We start from the raw sequence: 19,979 nt of genomic DNA, 5'->3' as shown, positions 1-19,979 counted from the left end.
CCCTCTATTGACAGTAACATTATACATTATCTCTATTAACTCACCCTCTATGGGACAGTAACAGTATATATCTATTAACTCACCCTCTATGGGACAGTAACAGTATATCTATTAACTCACCCTCTATGGACAGTACAGTAACAGTATATCTATTAACTCACCCTCTATGGGACAGTAACAGTATATCTATTAACTCACCCTCTATGGGACAGTAACAGTATATCTATTAACTCACCCTCTATGGGACAGTAACAGTATATCTATTAACTCACCCTCTATGGGACAGTAACAGTATATCTATTAACTCACCCTCTATGGGACAGTAACATATATCTATTAACTCACCCTCTATGGGACAGTAACATATATCTATTAACTCACCCTCTATGGGACAGTAACAGTATATCTATTAACTCACCCTCTATGGGACAGTAACAGTATATCTATTAACTCACCCTCTATGGGACAGTAACATATATCTATTAACTCACCCTCTATGGGACAGTAACAGTATAAATTAACTCACCCTCTATGGGACAGTAACAGTATATATTAACTCACCCTCTATGGGACAGTAACAGTATATATATTAACTCACCCTCTATGGGACAGTAACAGTATATATATTAACTCACCCTCTATGGGACAGTAACAGTATATCTATTAACTCACCCTCTATGGGACAGTAACAGTATATCTATTAACTCACCCTCTATGGGACAGTAACAGTATATCTATTAACTCACCCTCTATGGGACAGTAACAGTATATCTATTAACTCACCCTCTATGGTACAGTAACAGTATATCTATTAACTCACCCTCTATGGGACAGTAACATTAGTAACATTATATCTATTAACTCACCCTCTATGGGACAGTAACATTAGTAACAGTTATCTATTAACTCACCCTCTATGGGACAGTAACAGTATATCTATTAACTCACCCTCTATGGGACAGTAACAGTATATCTATTAACTCACCCTCTATGGTACAGTAACAGTATATCTATTAACCCACCCTCTATGGGACAGTAACAGTTAGTAACATTATATCTATTAAATCACCCTCTATGGGACAGTAAACATTAGTAACAGTATATCTATTAACTCATCCTCTATGGGACAGTAACAGTATATCTATTAACTCACCCTCTATGGGACAGTAACATTAGTAACAGTATTATCTATTAACTCACCCTCTATGGTACAGTAACGGTATATATATTAACTCACCCTCTATGGGACAGTAACAGTATATCTATTAACTCACCCTCTATGGTACAGTAACAGTATATCTATTAATCCTCACCCTCTATGGGACAGTAACATTATATCTATTAACTCACCCTCTATGGTACAGTAACAGTATATATATTAACTCACCCTCTATGGGACAGTAACAGTATATATATTAACTCAACCCTCTATGGGACAGTAAGCAGTATATAAAATTAACTCACCCTCTATGGGACAGTAACAGTATATCTATTAACTCACCCTCTATGGGACAGTAACAGTATATCTATTAACTCACCCTCTATGGGACAGTAACAGTATATATATTAACTCACCCTCTATGGGGCAGTAACAGTATATAAATTAACTCACCCTCTATGGGACAGTAACAGTATATCTATTAACTCACCCTCTATGGGACAGTAACAGTATATCTATTAACTCACCCTCTATGGTACAGTAACAGTATATCTATTAACTCACCCTCTATGGGACAGTAACAGTATATTTATTAACTCACCCTCTATGGGACAGTAACATTAGTAACAGTATATCAATTAACTCACCCTCTATGGGACAGTAACAGTATATAAATTAACTCACCCTCTATGGGACAGTAACAGTATATCTATTAACTCACCCTCTATGGGACAGTAACAGTATATCTATTAACTCACCCTCTATGGGACAGTAACAGTATATAAATTAACTCACCCTCTATGGGACAGTAACAGTATATCTATTAACTCACCCTCTATGGTACAGTAACGGTATAATATATTAACTCACCCTCTATGGGACAGTAACAGTATATCTATTAACTCACCATCTATGGGACAGTAACAGTATATCTATTAACTCACCCTCTATGGTACAGTAACAGTATATCTATTAACTCACCCTCTATGGGACAGTAACAGTATATATATTAACTCACCATCTATGGGACAGTAACATTAGTAACAGTATATCTATTAACTCACCCTCTATGGGACAGTAACAGTATATCTATTAACTCACCCTCTATGGGACAGTAACATTAGTAACAGTATATCTATTAACTCACCCTCTATGGGACAGTAACATTGGTAACATTATATCTATTAACTCACCCTCTATGGACAGTAACATTAGTAACAGTATATCTATTAACTCACCCTCTATGGGACAGTAACAGTATATCTATTAACTCACCCTCTATGGGACAGTACATTAGTAACAGTATATCTATTACTCACCCTCTATGGGACAGTAACATTAGTACAGTATATCTATTAACTCACCCTCTATGGGACAGTAACATTAGTAACAATATATCTATTAACTCACCCTCTATGGGACAGTAACATTAGTAACAGTATATCTATTAACTCACCCTCTATGGGACAGTAGCGGGTGACCTTCTCAGGCATCAGTTGACCTTCCTTGTGTCTGCAGTACACTTCAGCTATCTGCTGCCGGCACTCCTTGGTCTTGGCTCTGGACAGAGCCGAAATGGCTTCCTTCCCACTGATCTCACACTTGGGCGGCTGGTCGTAAACGACCTCCAATGGAGCCGCAGTCGCCTGCTTCTTGGTTTGATGCTGGTGTTGGTGTCTATGTTGAGTCGGGGGGTGGGACTGCGACTGGGGGTAAGTCTGAGCCTGACCCTGGCTCTGTGGCTGTGAAGAGCGGCTGTGGTGGTTCCTGGAGCCCACCCCGGCTCCAACCGCTTTCGGGCCCACAGGAAGTGAGCCATTCTGGGCTACGGCTCGTCCGTACTGGAGAACCTCGTTGGAGCTCTGGCTCAGAATCGGAGCGTTATCCTTCCAGGTTGCCTGTTCGGCATGGGCCTTCTCCTGCAGCCTCTCCCTGTGTTTGTTACTGTTAGCGCCCCCTGGGGGCTGGCGCTGGGGCTGCGAACGGGCGCCAAAGTTACTATTGTCTATGTTCTCAAAGTCTTTGGGCACAGAGTTCTCATTGTTGCTGTCCACTCTGACTTTCTCCTTGGGGCGGTGGGAATAGTAGCCATCCTGTGAGAAGGGAGAGAGCAGATTAGTTTCATTGTTGTTGGTTTTGATTTGAACGTAATTTAGTTAGGAACTAATTCACATTTACAATGATGGGAGAAGGGAAGAATGGAGTAAAGGAGAGAGAAGGGGGAATGAGGAGGGGAAAGAGAGAGAGAGAAGAAAAGGAGAAGATGGGAAGAAAGGGGGAGGAAAGAGAAGGATAGATAATGAGAGAAGAGGGGGGAGGGGATGGGGGGCACAAACAAGCAGAACCAGATCTGTGGTGAGTGAGTCAGTGAGACGCATATCAACTGTCAGATTACCAATCAACACGCCACACACACCAAGCAGCTTAACAGAACCAAGAGGCATGAAATTAAGTAGCATTAACTTATTGACTCCCTCTGCTCCCTGCCACAACACAACAAGGTGCAACCTGACCGGCTGACTGGGCCTATCGCCACGGTGACGACGGGGACGAGGACTGCTTTCTGTGGCTGTGTATCATCAGATTAGTACCGCTTTCAATTAACTTTTCCCCTGACGTGCCTGTCACCCCGTAAACAGATTACCAAGGGGGATAAAGCACCAGAATGTGATTTTTGTGTGTGTGTGTGTGTGTGTGTGTGTGTGTGTGTGTGTGTGTGTGTGTGTGTGTGTGTGTGTGTGTGTGTGTGTGTGTGTGTGTGTGTGTGTGTGTGTGTGTGTGTGTGTGTGTGTGTGTGTGTGTGTGTGTGTGTGTGTGTGTGTGTGTGTGTGTGTGTGTGTGTGTGTAAGCATTCAGGGAACACACGTATTCTCTGATTCCACATTCTCCGGAGCCACGTGATGATTATGGAATTACAATAGTGTGGCGTGTGAAAAGGAGGCAGTGTGTGTGTCGCCGCCGGGTGTGTGTGTGTGTTTGCAGCCCCTGTTTGTGTGCTTTGAGCCAAGATCTGAATGTACAATTTTCCCATCTTTCCACCAGAACAAGCTTAGAGAAAGGGAGGGATGGAGAGTGAGAGGGGGATGACAAGGAGGAGAGGAGAGCGTTGACATGCGGGAGAGTTCTGCCGCACCTCGGAAGCACTCGCTTCACTGAAATGTTCCCCGATGCATCAAATGGAACAGGCAAGAGAGCTTCCTCTGCCTACCTGGCTGAGACGCCGTGAAACACGCACACTTCGCTAGACAGGCGGAGAGCAAATGTGTGTGTGTGTGTGTGTGTGTGTGTGTGTGTGTGTGTGTGTGTGTGTGTGTGTGTGTGTGTGTGTGTGTGTGTGTGTGTGTGTGTGTGTGTGTGTGTGTGTGTGTGTGTGTGTGTGTGTGTGTGAGAGAGAGAGAGAGAGAGAGAGGAAGGGCAAAGAACAACAGCAGTGGGAGAGGATATAGAGCTCCAGAACAAGCTGGAGCACTTGATGTGTCTCTCTGTTTACAGTCACAGCTAATAGAGAGAGAGGTGAGAGAGCGAGAGAGAGGTGAAAGTGGTGAGAGAGAGAGGTGATAGAGAGAGAGAGGTGATAGAGAGAGAGGTGGTAGAGAGAGAGAGAGAAGAGAGAGAGGTGATAGAGAGAGAGAGAGGTGAGAGAGCGAGAGAGAAGTGAGAGAGCGAAAGAGAGGTGTGAGAGAGAGAGGTGATAGAGGGAGAGAGTGAGAGAGAGAGAGGTGATAGAGAGAGAGAGATGATAGAGAGAGGATAGAGAGAGAGAGAGAGAGAGAGAGTGAGAGAGAGAGAGCAAGAGAGTGAGGTGATAGAAAGAGAGAGAGGGGTGATAGAGCGAGAGAGAGAAATGGAGAGCAAGACATTGACAGAGCAGGAGATTCAGGCAGAGAATGAGTGAAAGCGAGCAAATGAGAGAGAGAAGAGAGGGAGCAAGGAGCGAGAAAAGCAAGACGTCAAGAGAGAGAGAGAGAGAGTGTGAGAGAAAGAGAGAGAGGTGAAAAGGAGAGACCGAGAGAGGCGCACTGCTCGGTATGGTAATGCATTTCTCTCCCGTAAAGCCAGCCTGTTATCAGCACATCAACCTCTTCTCTCTGCAAACACCTTGTGTCTGAGCCTATTACAGAGGTGGAAGACTGAGACAGAGACAAGTAGGGAGACAGAAGAGGAGGGAGGGAGGGAGAGAGAGGGGTAGGGGGGGTGGAGAGAGGGGTAGGGGGGTGGAGAGAGGGGAAGGGCGGGCATTTTTGTGAGATTTATGATAGATCTCTCTAATCGTTTGCATAACATTCTCACTGTCAGTTCTCTCTCTCTCGCAATTCAATTCAATTCAATTAAAAGGGTCTTTCATGACATGGGGAACATATGTTTACATTGCCAAAACAAGTGGAATAAACGATAAACAAAAATGAGAAGAAACAACAAAACAAAAACCCTGAAAATGTAAATGAACAGTAAACATTTCATTCACAAAAGTACAGCTGTGTACAGTGTTTTAACAATATCTCAATTCAATTGGCTTTATTTGCATGGGAAACGTGTTTATATTGACAAGCAAGTGAAATAGACAATCCACAAAATTGAAATAAACAAAGGAAAATAAACAATCAGAAATGAACAGTAAACATTACATAAAAGTTTGACTACGTACCGTACAGTGTTGCAACAATGTGCAAATAGCTGAAGTACCCTCTTCATTACACCCACTGATCCTCTTAAACCTCAACCTCATTCAAATCACCTCCAACCCACCTGCTGCCACAACTGGGTCACCTCCTCTCTTTTCCTCTCTGTGTGTGTGTGTGTGTGTGTGTGTGTGTGTGTGTGTGTGTGTGTGTGTGTGTGTGTGTGTGTGTGTGTGTGTGTGTGTGTGTGTGTGTGTGTGTGTGTGTGTGTGTGTGTGTGTGTGTGTGTGTGTGTGTGGCAGTTCACAGCTGCTGTGTTATACCAGCTGAGGTAATACACGTTAGAAGCTGTTAATCCTTCATGTAACAGCTGCCCTACACTACCGATCACCCTAAAATATCCCACTCGCCCAAATTCAAAGGGACCGCTTCTAGGGGCTAATCCAAAGTACGCTAGTCATAGGATGTTTTAGGACGTTTAAAAGAGTACAGGGGTAGGGGAGAGAGAGAGAGAGAGAGAGAGAGAGAGAGAGAGAGAGAGAGAGGGAGAGAGAAAAGAGAGAGAGAGAGAGAGAGAGAGAGAGAGAGAGAGAGAGAGAGAGAGAGAGAGAGAGAGAGAGAGAGAGAGAATATAGAAAGAGAGAGAATATAGAAAGAGAGAGGAGTAGAGTTAAAAAGAGCACATGTTTGCCCTGGAGCAGCAGATATCCCTGGCTTTGCGTGGGCCGTGAGAGACATGAGAAGGGACACGGTTGGAATCGCAGGAAAGCCCAAATCCAAACGCATTAAATCTGTTGTCTTCATCTTTTAACTGTCTCTATTTGAACGAGAAAAGTGTTGAGCCCAACAGCACAGCAGGCCTCTGGCTAAATCAACAGGGTTGTTCTCTGATCTGCGAATCAGTGGATTTAATAAGGCATTTCTGCATTCAAAAGTATAAAAAAACATGTTGTATAATGAAATCGGGGGGTGATATGATTCACACGTGGAGAAATAAATTATTCTGTTCTTCTCTCTATCTCTTTGTCTCCTTCCGATTCCTCTCCCTCTCCCTCTCTCTCTCTCCTGATCCCTAGTTTCTTTCCTCTCTCTTTCTACTGCCCTTCATTTGCTCTGTCTGTCTGTCTGTCTGTCTGTCTGTCTGTCTGTCTGTCTGTCTGTCTGTCTGTCTGTCTGTCTGTCTGTCTGTCTGTCTGTCTGTCTGTCTGTCTGTCTGTCTGTCTGTCTGTCTGCTCTCTCTGTCTCTCTCTGTCTCTCTCTGTCTCTCTCGCTCTCTCGCTCTCTCTGTCTCTCTCTCTCTCTGTCTCTCTCTCTCTCTCTCTCTCTCTCTCTCTCTCTCTCTCTCTCTCTCTTGCGTTTAAAGGACTTCTCTCTCTTTAATCTCAGTCTCTGTTTAACTCTATGGGGACAGAGCAGGGGGCTCTTAAGAGAGGAAAAGATGGGGAAATGGACAATTAATAGCCCAGGGATGGTGAGGCTAGGAATCTAGGCCATTAGGGTGTGTGCGTGTGTGTGTGTGCTTGGTTATCGATCGCTAGGGGGAATCTGTCTTATCCTACACAGCGTGCTTTGGGGAGGCCAAGCCCGGTTCGCCTGACACGCGGTCGCTTACTAAACCCCCTTCTCAACCCCCTCGCCCCCAATCGCTCAGCTAGAGAGAATGCAAGCAGGTAAAAGGCTAAGCGTTCGGGCTATCCATCATTGCAGGTAGCAGGGCTGGGGCAATGGAGTGAGGAACCGAGGCTGAAACTCTGACTGAACCAACCCCACCTACAAGGGATGGTTTGGTCCATTTGTCATACTGTACACCTCATACCGGCTCATTCCATTTACCCCATTTCCTTTACCACAGGGGAGAGAGGGAGATACTTCATCTGGCCTGCTCCCCCCCCCCCCATTCCCCAATCTCCTTTCAACTTCATATCTCTCACACCACAGCTGCTCAGGCATACCCACTCTCTCTCTCCTCCTCCCCTCATCTCTCACTCCAGGGGGGAAATCTGTTCATTTCTCAAATTCTACCTGCACACTGGCAGTACCCTTCCCTCCCTCCTTCCCTCCATCCCTATTGTCATTTACTGTACTGGTCCCCTGGTGAACCTTAGCAGCAGCACTGAACACATCACTTTAAATCTGGCCCTCGTTTTACTGGCTATTTCTCCCACATGGGGCCAACTCAGATGAGCTGTGGCTCCCATACACACTCAATCAACTGCTATCTGACAAATCGTTCTCTCTCACACCGCACGCACGCACGCACGCACGCACGCACGCACGCAGCTACGCAGCTACGCACGCACGCACGCACGCACGCACGCACGCACGCACGCACGCACGCACGCACGCACACACACACACACACACACACACACACACACACACACACACACACACACACACACACACACACACACACACACACACACACACACACACACACACACACACACCACACACACACACACACACACACACACACACACACACCACACACACACACACACACACACACACACACACACACACACCACACACACACACACACACACACACACACACACACACACACACACACACACACCACACACACACACACACACACACACACACACACACACACACACACACACACACACACACACACACACACACACACACACACACACACACACACACACACACACACACACACACACCATCTATCGGTTAACTACAGCTGTTTCTATCTCTTTTTCTCTGCAGAGAAACATGCCATCTCTGCAAGGCTATGATGGAACTGGCCCTCTGGGTAATGAGGAGAGCTGGTCAGTAATGGGGGAAACATTCAGTGACAAGCGTTCCTGTACTGATGAAAATCAGCAGCACTTACATTACAATTTGTAATGCAATAGCTACAATGCTAAAGTATGCCTCTGTTTGTAATGCAATTACTACAATGCTAAAGTAAGCCTCTGTTTGTAATGCAATAGCTACAATGCTAAAGTAAGCCTCTGTTTGTAATGCAATAGCTACAATGCTAAAGTAAGCCTGTGTTTGTAAGGTTGGGATACTGAAACTATGCGGTGACACTAAAGAATGAGAACATGGAGCTCCAGAAGTACACCCAGAGACGGAAGAGCAAGAGAGACATCCCACGCGCTAATCTATTCTGGCTCATATACAGCCAATGAACTAAACAGACCAGACCCAGCTGCTAATGCATTGGTGCCTATGGGAAAGCCACCCCGTTAAGCAGACCAGTCCGGAACTGACCATTTTCTCAGATTGGTAAACGGCCTGAGTGGGACATCTTCATTTATCCACTATCTTTGGCAAACCATCATCTCAAATGAGTTCACACATCAGTCTCCTGCCCATCTGCCTCGTCAGACATGACTAATCAAACTGCTGTAGGTTAGCCGGCTACACAAGACACGTGCTGGTGGATCATTCATCATGTGTTTAGCTGGTCGCGGTGATCAGGCACTCTGTGGGGCAGCCTCAGTCATTAGTCAGGATCCCCTGCTGTGTCGTTAAAGCTCCTTCATAATTACCTAGATTTAAAAAGCGCTGATCCCTGTGCCAGCCCGCTTCCTGTTACGAACCACGGACGCTGGCTACAAACACTACGAGAACGCGGCTGCAGACCTGGGTATAGTATTTGAACCCAGGTCAGCTCCAAGCTGCAATATGTCTCATATCAACTGTTTAAGCCGCATAACTTCTTGCCTCAACGCACATGTATTCATTTGTATACTTAGAGTTTACGTAGAGCACAGGAGGCTGCTGAGGGGAGGACGGTTCATATTAATGGCGGGAACGGAGCGAGTGGTATCAAAACCTGGAAACCATGTGTTGGATTTATTTGATACCATTCCACTCCAGCCATTACCACGAGACCGTCCTCCCCAATTAAGGTGCCACCAACCTCCTGTGACTTAGAGCACACTGAGTACGTTGCAAGAGGTACCAACCTCCTGTGACTGAGAGCACACTGAGTACGTTGCAAGAGGTACCAACCTCCTGTGACTGAGAGCACACTGAGTACGTTGCAAGAGGTACCAACCTCCTGTGACTGAGAGCACACTGAGTACGTTGCAAGAGGTACCAACCTCCTGTGACTGAGAGCACACTGAGTACGTTGCAAGAGGTACCAACCTCCTGTGACTGAGAGCACACTGAGTACGTTGCAAGAGGTACCAACCTCCTGTGACTGAGAGCACACCGAGTACATTACAAAAGGTTCCAACCTCCTGTGACTGAGAGCACACTGAGTACGTTGCAAGAGGTACCAACCTCCTGTGACTTAGAGCACACTGAGTACGTTGCAAGAGGTACCAACCTCCTGTGACTGAGAGCACACTGAGTACGTTGCAAGAGGTACCAACCTCCTGTGACTGAGAGCATACTGAGTACGTTGCAAGAGGTACCAACCTCCTGTGACTTGGAGCACACTGAGTACGTTGCAAGAGGTACCAACCTCCTGTGACTGAGAGCACATTGAGTACGTTGCAAGAGGTACCAACCTCCTGTGACTTAGAGCACACTGAGTACGTTGCAAGAGGTACCAACCTCCTGTGACTGAGAGCACACTGAGTACGTTGCAAGAGGTACCAACCTCCTGTGACTGAGAGCACACTGAGTACGTTGCAAGAGGTACCAACCTTGGTGAAAAGGAGCTGTGTCTTTTAGTTGATGCTTAAAGTGCTTTCAACATTTTACAATGTGCTTTTAACTCATACCTGAACATTGTTTTTCCGGAACATTACGGTGTGCCCACCTCTCATTTACTCTCTTTCCTCCACTCCCTCCGCCTATTTCTGTTCTCTCTTTCATGGCTTCGGCTGAAGGAATGCTGGTCACATGCATTGTGTGTGTGTGTGTGTGTGTGTGTGTGTGTGTGTGTGTGTGTGTGTGTGTGTGTGTGTGTGTGTGTGTGTGTGTGTGTGTGTGTGTGTGTGTGTGTGTGTGTGTGTGTGTGTAGCCATGCTGAATGAGCTGCGAGAGTCTTTGGTATGCGCGGCAGCACACACACACACACACACACACACACACACACACACACACACACACACACACACACACACACACACACACACACACACACACACACACACACACACACACACACACACACACACTTCAATAAATACCTTTCAGATAGAGTGTGTGTGGTACTGTTACACTGAAAATGTGAGGCGTTATGCCACCAATCTTGTGACTGTGAAAAATACGCAGCATTTTCAGAAACACTCCAGGAGGGGAAATGGTCCTCGAGACTGGCTTCTCTCTCTGCAAAGAGAGATGTTTACTTCAGAAAACACATCCATTACAAAGTAGCCTGTATTCAACTAAACAACATATCTCTTTTGGGCAACTTCAAGTGGACAAGTCTTTCCACGCTCCCCTTCTATCTAGAATGCAAACAAGTAACTAGTTGCTTCTCAAAAATACCAGCTGAACTTTTCAGAAAAGCTTTTTCAGCTCATTTGGGGATTTAAAATAGCCCAACTTCAAAGGCTACTGTAATTCTGGAAATGAATGTTAAGAATGTGGACATTTTCAACGTCTGGTGTTGGGACATTTTCATATGTCAATTATGTGGCCGTAACGTAGCCTCCCAACTGGGCAAACTAAACATCTCAGTCCAAAAACCCAGAAACTGGAACTATCAACTAAAACTTCCTCAAAAAAGATGTTCTCACTTCCTTTAAAAACCAAACACTTTCCACACACTTTATAACAAAAATCTCAATATAAAAAGCTACATATACAGTATATGTATGAAAAAGCCCCATTGAGAAACAGGAGGAGCCAGTGTGGAGAGGCTGGTTAGCAGTACAGACAGGAAGTAGAGATGTTAATATGATTCCCTATGGGGAAGCTCCTACTTAAAGAGATTTCCTAAGCAGGTTTACTAGAGTGAAAATGAAAGATAAGGGTCTGCATCCCATCCCAAATGGCTCCCTATTCCCTACATAGGGCTCTGGTCAAAAGTAGTGCACTGTGGGCACTGGTCAAAAGTAGTACACTACATATGGAATAGGGTGCAATTTGGGACGTATCGGGGGTATTCTGGAGCTCTCTGGGAGTTCACTTGTCCCTGGGCAATCTCCAATCTACAGCTGAAAATGTCCCCTCAGACTTTACATAACATGTATTAGTCCTGCAGCCGTCTACAGCTGAAAATGTCCCCTCAGACTTTACATAACATGTATTAGTCCTGCAGCAATCTACAGCTGAAAATGTCCCCTCAGACTTTACATAACATGTATTAGTCCTGCAGCCGTCTACAGCTGAAAATGTCCCCTCAGACTTTACATAACATGTATTAGTCATGCAGCCGTCTACAGCTGAAAATGTCTGCAGCCACTAAAGGCTGTAGCCGTCATGTACTCCAGACTGTATCATATGCATTAGTCATGTGCAGTAGTATTTACAGAGGATATTACATTGGGGTCAATTATATTTCAACTCCCCCAGACAGTTGAGGAAATTGAATTGAAAGTGACTTGGTGATGTGAAAATTGCCTGTGATTCATAGAAATGACATTTCGGTTCATTTTATTTCATGGAGTTGAAAAACACCCTGAGTGATCCATTCTATCTAACACGGTAATACAGGATGTAGTTAGCACTTCAATGAAGTCAAATAAATGTTACAAAATGAAGGGAGGTATGGCAGGATTCAAGACTTCCTCTGTCTCATTATGTTGCCTTCTCAATAAGGGAAGTCTATATCAGAGCAGTTTACATGGCCGGATTACAACACAAACACACAAACAAACACACACACACAAACACACACACACACCCTCCCACATACACACACCCAGCCTCCTCCCAGCCTCCTCTCTCCTCTCTACTGTCAATTCACCCCTAATGTCCCCCTACACTCTCTCTCTCGCTCTCTCTCTCAAAACCAGTGGCCCTTCACATCGAAGCAGCTCTGGAAAGACCCTCGTCACAGAACCATCTTGTCTCTCTCCGTGGAACAGGCCCGGCCGTGAAATGACACCGCTATTTAATCAATTGTGAATCGTGAAATTTCACACAGGAGGAACCTCTTTTCTTCTTCTCTGCTACTTGACAGTGATTGAACCGCACAGCCATGGCCATTCCATTCACCACGGTGCGATGTGACAGTGGGAGAATGAGAGAAGGATGAGGAGGAGGAGGAGGAGGAGGAGGAAGAGAGATAATCTCCCTACGACATCATCAAGTCCCCTTTAAAAGAAGCCATAGTGTGGTTATTGTTCACTTTACAGGAAGGCTACTCCAGCTGACATATAGAGGAGATGTGTGTTCATGCTAATGTGTGAGGAGTAGGGGGTACAATGTATAGAACCAGGGAGCCCTCCCCCCATCAACAACAAAGGCCCAGGCAGGGGACAGAGAGGAGGGGGGATGAGGGAGGGTTTGTGTGAGAGACTGACAGAGAGAGGGGCTTTGGTGAATTCTCCCAATCTCCCCCCGCTTCAGTGCACTGGTGGGAAAGCAGCTTGAAAGCTGTTTTGACTGTGTGTGTATGTGTGTGTCTGTGTGTTTGTGTTGACTTTGTGATGTCCAGTCTGTAGTCACTGTGTCAGTGGGCATTACTGGCATTCAACGAGCATGACCCACAAGCTCAGCGTGGCATCATGTGCCTGTGCCCAAGAACATTAAGGTAACCTGCCTAAATGACTACCGACGTCTGTAGCCATGAAGTGCTTTGAAAGGCTGGTCATGGCTCACATCAACACCAACATCCCAGAAACCCTAGACCCACTCCAATTTGCATAACACCCCAACAGTTCCACAGATGGTGCAGTCTCTATTGCACTCCACACTGCCCTTTCTCACCTGGACAAAAGGAACACCTATGTGAGAATGCTATTTATTGACTACAGCTCAGTGTACTGTTCAAAGCTCATCAATAAGCTAAGGACCCTGGGACTAAACACCTCCCTCTGCAACTGGATCCTGGACTTCCTGACGGGCCGCCCCCAGGTGGTACGGGTAGGTAACAACACATCCGCAATGCTGATCCTCAACACAGGGGCCCCTCAGGGGTGCGTACTCAGTCCCCTCCTGTACTCCCTGTTCACCCATGACTGCACGGCCAGGCACGACTCCAACACCATCATTACATTTGCTGATGACACAACAGTGGTAGGCCTGATCACCGACAACAACGAGACAGCCTATAGGGAGGAGGTCAGAGACCTGGCCGTGTGGTGCCAGGACAACAACCTCTCCCTCAACGTGATCAAGACAAAGGAGATGATTGTGGACTACAAGAAAAAGAGGACCGAGCACGCCTCCATTCTCATCGACGGGGCTGCAGTAGAGCAGGTTGAGAGCTTCAAGTTCCTTGGTGTCCACATCACCAACAGCTAACATGGTCCAAGCAAACCAAGACAGTCGTGAAGCGGGCACTACAAAACCTATTCCCCCCTCAGGAGACTGAAAAGATTTGGCATGGGTCCTCAGATCCTCAAAAGGTTCTACAGCTGCACCATCGAGAGCATCCTGACTGGTTGCATCACTGCCTGGTATGGCAACTGCTCGGCCTCCGACAGCAAGGCACTACAGAGGGTAGTGCGAACGGCCCAGTACATCACTGGGGCCAAGCTTTCTGCCATCCAGGACCTCTATACCAGGCGGTGTCAGAGGAAGGCCCTAAAAATTGTCAAAGACTCCAGCCACCCTAGTCATAGACTGTTCTCTCTGCTACCGCACGGCAAGCGGTACCTGAGCGCCAAGTCTAGGTCCAAGAGGCTTCTAAACCGCTTCTACCCCCAAGCCATAAGACTCCTGAACATCTAATCAAATGGCTACCCAGACTATTTGCATTGCCCCCCCCCCCCCCTCCACACCACTGCCACTCTCTGCTGTCTATGCATAGTCACTTTAATAACTCTACCTACATGTACATACTACCTCAAATAACCGGTGCCCAAGCACATTGACTCTGTACCGGCACCCCCCTGTACATATTGTTATTTTTTTTACTGCTCCTCTTTAATTACTTGTTACTTTTATCTCTTATTCTTATCCATAATTTTTAAAACTGCACTGTTTGTCACGACTTCGACCGAGGCAGGCTCTCCTTCCCGTGCGGGTGGCGTTCGGCGGTCGTCGTCACCGGCCTATTAGCTGCCACTGATCCTTTTCTCCCCCTCCCTATGTGGTTATTGGGTTCACCTGTGGTGTATTAGGGTTAATTAGTTGGGCTTATTAGTCAGCCGGCCCGCACGTTTCTTTGTGCGGGATTGTTTGTTTGTAAGTAGTGGTGTTGGTTGTGTGCTACGTGTTTTCTGGACTGTGTTCCTTTCCCCCCATGTCTGGGGTTGGTTATATAGTACACCCAGTGTATTAATAGGGTGGACTAGTTGGTCCGTGTTCATTAAAGAACATTTTTGTATTGGCACCTGCTGTTTCCTGCGTGTTGACTCCACACTCCGACACCCAGGCCTTACAGAATCTCGCACCACGAATGGAGTCAGCAGGAGCAGCGGCCAACCCTCTCCCATCGATGGAGGAACGGGTGCTCCAGCATACCACTGTTCTCCACCGTGTTGGATCAGCGATGGATTCGATGATGGAGCGAATGGACCGATGGGAGAGGAGTGGTTTCCTCTCTCCACCTTCGGCTCCTCCAGCCCAGGACTCTCCATTCCTCGGCTCCAGCGCTCTCCGTCTGACACTCCCGAGGGATTATGATGGATCGGCGGCGGGGTGCCAGGGGTTCCTACTCCAACTGGAACTGTACCTTGCCGCCGTAAGACCCACTCCCTCGGGAGCGGAGAGGGTGAGTGTCCTCGTCTCCTGCCTCACGGGTCGTGCTCTGGAGTGGGCCAACGCAGTCTGGAATGGCCCAGACTCGGCGAAGGAGCATTACCCAGAGTTCACCCGCCGTTTTCGGGCCGTATTTGACCATCCTCCAGAGGGCCGAGCGGCGGGAGAACGACTGTTCCACCTTAGGCAGGAGAAGAGGAGCGCCCAGGATTACGCGCTGGAGTTCCGGACCCTGGCTGCAGGATCTGGGTGGAATGACAGGGCCCTTATTGATCGCTACCGGTGTAGTCTCCGGGAGAACGTCCGCAGGGAGCTAGCATGTCGGGACACCGCTCTTTCTCTGGATGAGCTGATTGACATGTCCATCCGTCTGGACAATCTGCTGGCTGCCTGCGGGCGTTCTGAGAGGGTCCTGTACGTTCCACCACCCAGCCCTTCCGCTCCTATTCCGATGGAGTTGGGAGGGGCTGGGCCGAGGGATACCGGAGGAGGAGGCTCTCCCTGCACCAGCTGTGGTCGGAGAGGACACACGGCCGATCGGTGCTGGGGGGGTCCGTCTGGGAGTCGAGATGGCAGGCGGAACGCTTCTCGATCACCCCAGGTGAGTCAGCACCAAACTCACCCAGAACCCCCTGTTAGTCACATGTTTGTCTTGATTTTTTTCCTGAAATGTTTCCCCTCTTCCCAGCATAGGGCGCTAGTCGATTCAGGCGCAGCTGGGAACTTTATGGATCGCGGACTCGCTCTTAGGTTAAGGGTTCCGCTTGTGCCGATAGATTCTCCCTTTCCCGTGCACTCCCTAGATAGCCGGCCATTAGGGTCAGGGGTGGTCAGGGAGACCATGGTCCCCCTGGACATGGTGACGCAGGGGAATCATAAGGAGCGTATCAGCTTTTATATTATTGATTCGCCTGCGTTTCCAGTGGTGCTAGGGATTCCCTGGCTGGCCCGGCACAATCCTAAAATTTCGTGGAGACAGGGGGTTCTCCAGGGGTGGTCAAAGGAGTGTTCTGGAAGGTGTTTGGGAGTTTCCATCGGTGCCACGTTGGTGGAAAGTCCAGACCAGGGTTCCCCGGTGTGCATTCCCCCCGAGTATGCCGATTTGGCAATCGCTTTCAGTAAAAAGAAAGCGACTAAATTACCACCTCATCGACCGGGAAGGGATTGTGCGATAGATCTCCAGGTAGACGCTGCGCTTCCCAAGAGTCACGTGTACCCATTGTCCCAAGGGGAGACGGTGGCTATGGAGACATATGTCACTGAGTCTCTGGGACAGGGGTAGATTCGGTCCTCCATCTCACCCGCCTCCTCGAGTTTCTTTTTTGTGAAGAAAAAGGAGGGAGGTTTGCGTAGGGTTTAGTTACCCACTACCTCTCATTGCTACGGCAATGGAATCATTTCACGGAGCGCAGTTCTTCACAAAATTGGATCTCAGGAGCGCGTATAGTCTGGTGCGTATTCGGAAAGGAGACGAGTGGAAAACCGCATTTAGTACCACATCGGGCCATTATGAGTACTGCGTCATGCCATATGGGTTAAAGAATGCTCCAGCCGTTTTCCAATCCTTTGTAGACGATATTCTCAGGGACCTGCACGGGCAGGGAGTGGTTGTTTATATCGATGACATTCTGATCTACTCAGCCACTCACGCCGCACATGTGTCTCTGGTGCGCAAGGTGCTTGGTAGACTGCTGGAGCATGACCTATATGTCAAGGCTGAGAAGTGTGTGTTCTCCAAACGAGCCGTCTCTTTTCTGGGTTATCGCATTTCCACCTCGGGCGTGGTGGTAGGGAGTGACCGCATTAAGGCCGTGCGTAATTGGCCGACTCCGACCACAGTAAAAGAGGTGCAGCGGTTTTTGGGTTTTGCCAACTACTTCCGGAGGTTTATCCGGGGTTTTGGTCAGGTAGCAGCTCCCATTACCTCACTGCTGAAGGGGGGTCCGGTGCGGCTGCAGTGGTCAGCAAAAGCGGACGGAGCTTTCAACAGGTTGAAGGCGCTGTTCACGGATGCGCCCGTGTTGGCGCCTCCGGATCCCTCTCTAGCATTCATAGTGGAGGTGGACGCGTCCGAGGCTGGGGTAGGTGCCGTGCTATCACAGCGCTCTGGTACGCCACCAAAACTCCACCCCTGTGCTTTCTTCTCGAAGAAGCTCAGTTCAGCGGAGCGTAACTATGATGTGGGGGACCGGGAGTTGTTAGCAGTGGTCAGTGCCCTGAAGGTGTGGAGACACTGGCTTGAGGGGGCTAAGCACCCTTTTCTCATCTGGACCGACCACCAGAATCTGGAGTATATTCGGGCAGCTAGGAGACTGAACCCACGTCAAGCAAGGTGGGCCATGTTCTTTACCCGATTTCAGTTTACGTTAACATATAGACCGGGATCTCAGAACGTAAAGGCGGATGCACTGTCCCGTTTTTACGACTCGGACGATCGGCCCACCGAAGCCACTCCCATCCTTCCCGCCTCAAGGCTGATAGCACCAGTGGTGTGGGAAGTGGACTCGGACATCGAGCGGGCGTTACGGGCGGAACCCGCTCCTCCTCAGTGTCCGGTGGGGCGGAAGTACGTGCCGCTTGGTGTTCGGGACAAATTGATTCGGTGGGCTCACGTTCTACCCTCCTCGGGTCACCCTGGGGTGAAGAGGACGGTGGGGAGTCTTCGGGGGAGGTATTGGTGGCCTACCTTGGCGAGAGACGTTAGGGTTTATGTTTCCTCCTGTTCGGTATGCGCCCAGAGTAAGGCTCCTAGGCACCTTCCTAGAGGGAAGTTACAACCCCTCCCCGTTCCACAACGGCCTTGGTCGCACCTGTCCGTAGATTTTCTGACCGATCTTCCCCCGTCTCAGGGGAACACTACGGTACTGGTGATTGTGGATCGGTTCTCGAAGTCCTGTCGTCTCCTCCCGTTGCCCGGTATTCCTACAGCCCTACAGACTGCGGAGGCGTTATTCACCCACGTCTTCCGGCACTACGGGGTGCCGGAGGACATCGTTTCTGATCGGGGCCCCCAATTCACGTCCCGAGTATGGAGGGCGTTCATGGAGCGTTTGGGGGTCTCGGTCAGCCTGACCTCCGGGTATCACCCTGAGAGTAATGGGCAGGTGGAGAGAGTGAACCAGGAGGTGGGTAGGTTTCTGCGGTCGTATTGCCAGGACCGGCCAGGGGAGTGGGCGAGATACATTCCCTGGGCCGAAATGGCCCAGAACTCACTACGCCACTCCTCTACTAACGTGTCCCCCTTTCAGTGTGTATTGGGGTACCAGCCGGTCCTGGCACCATGGCATCCGAGCCAGACCGAGGCTCCTGCGGTGGAGGAATGGGTGCAGCGTTCCAAGGAGACATGGAGGGCCGTCCAGGAATCTCTCCAACAAGCCAGTGGACGGCAGAAGAGGAGCGCTGACCGCCACCGCAGTGAGGCCCCCGTGTTTGTACCGGGGGACAGGGTCTGGCTCTCGACCCGAAACCTGCCCCTCCGCTTGCCCTGCCGGAAGCTGGGTCCGCAGTGTGTAGGGCCCTTCAAAGTCCTGAGGAGAATAAACGAGGTGTGTTATCGATTACGACTCCCTTCCTATTATCGTATTAACCCCTCGTTTCATGTGTCTCTCCTCAGGCCGGTGGTAGCTGGTCCCCTGCAGCACGGTGAGGTGCCGGAGGTCCCTCCTCCCCCTCTGGACATCGGGGGGTCCCCGGCGTACACGATACGGGCCATTCTGGACTCGAGACGCCTGGTGATGGGCCTTCAGTACCTCGTGGACTGGGAGGGGTACGGTCCGGAGGAGAGGTGCTGGGTACCGGTGGGGGACATTTTGGATCCGTCGATGCTGAGGGATTTCCATCACCTCCATCCGGATTGCCCTGCACCTCGTCCTCCGGGTCGACCTCGAGGCCGGTGTCGGCGCGCTGCGGGAGCCGCGCGTCAGAGGGGGGGTACTGTCACGACTTCGACCGAGGCAGGCTCTCCTTCCCGTGCGGGTGGCGTTCGGCGGTCGTCGTCACCGGCCTATTAGCTGCCACTGATCCTTTTCTCCCCCTCCCTATGTGGTTATTGGGTTCACCTGTGGTGTATTAGGGTTAATTAGTTGGGCTTATTAGTCAGCCGGCCCGCACGTTTCTTTGTGCGGGATTGTTTGTTTGTAAGTAGTGGTGTTGGTTGTGTGCTACGTGTTTTCTGGACTGTGTTCCTTTCCCCCCGTGTCTGGGGTTGGTTATATAGTACACCCAGTGTGTTAATAGGGTGGACTCGTTGGTCCGTGTTCATTAAAGAACATTTTGTATTGGCACCTGCTGTTTCCTGCGTGTTGACTCCACACTCCGACACCCAGGCCTTACACTGTTGGTAAGGGCTCGTAAGTAAGCATTTCACTGTAAGGTCTACACCTGTTGTATTCGACGCATGTGACTAATAACATTTGATTTGATCATCGCCATGACGACACCAC

The 19,979-nt window shown here is 48.8% G+C and overlaps 1 protein-coding gene across 1 annotated transcript in view; it reads right to left on the bottom strand.

The window, feature by feature from the left end:
• LOC120032487 (B-cell lymphoma/leukemia 11A-like) overlaps positions 1–19,979 on the bottom strand; it is an 85,751-nt gene that overhangs the window by 26,603 nt on the left and 39,169 nt on the right. Inside the window, exon 2 of the mRNA XM_038978592.1 lies at positions 2,616–3,252. Within this exon, the coding sequence (XP_038834520.1) occupies positions 2,616–3,252 (637 nt within the window). The remainder of the gene's footprint in view (positions 1–2,615; positions 3,253–19,979) is intronic.

Source organism: Salvelinus namaycush, chromosome 39 (genome assembly GCF_016432855.1).
Source record: "Salvelinus namaycush isolate Seneca chromosome 39, SaNama_1.0, whole genome shotgun sequence".
Taxonomy (NCBI): Eukaryota; Metazoa; Chordata; class Actinopteri; order Salmoniformes; family Salmonidae; genus Salvelinus; species Salvelinus namaycush.
The sequence above is the reverse complement of the archived record's forward strand: the minus strand, read 5'-3'. Positions and strand labels throughout refer to the sequence as shown.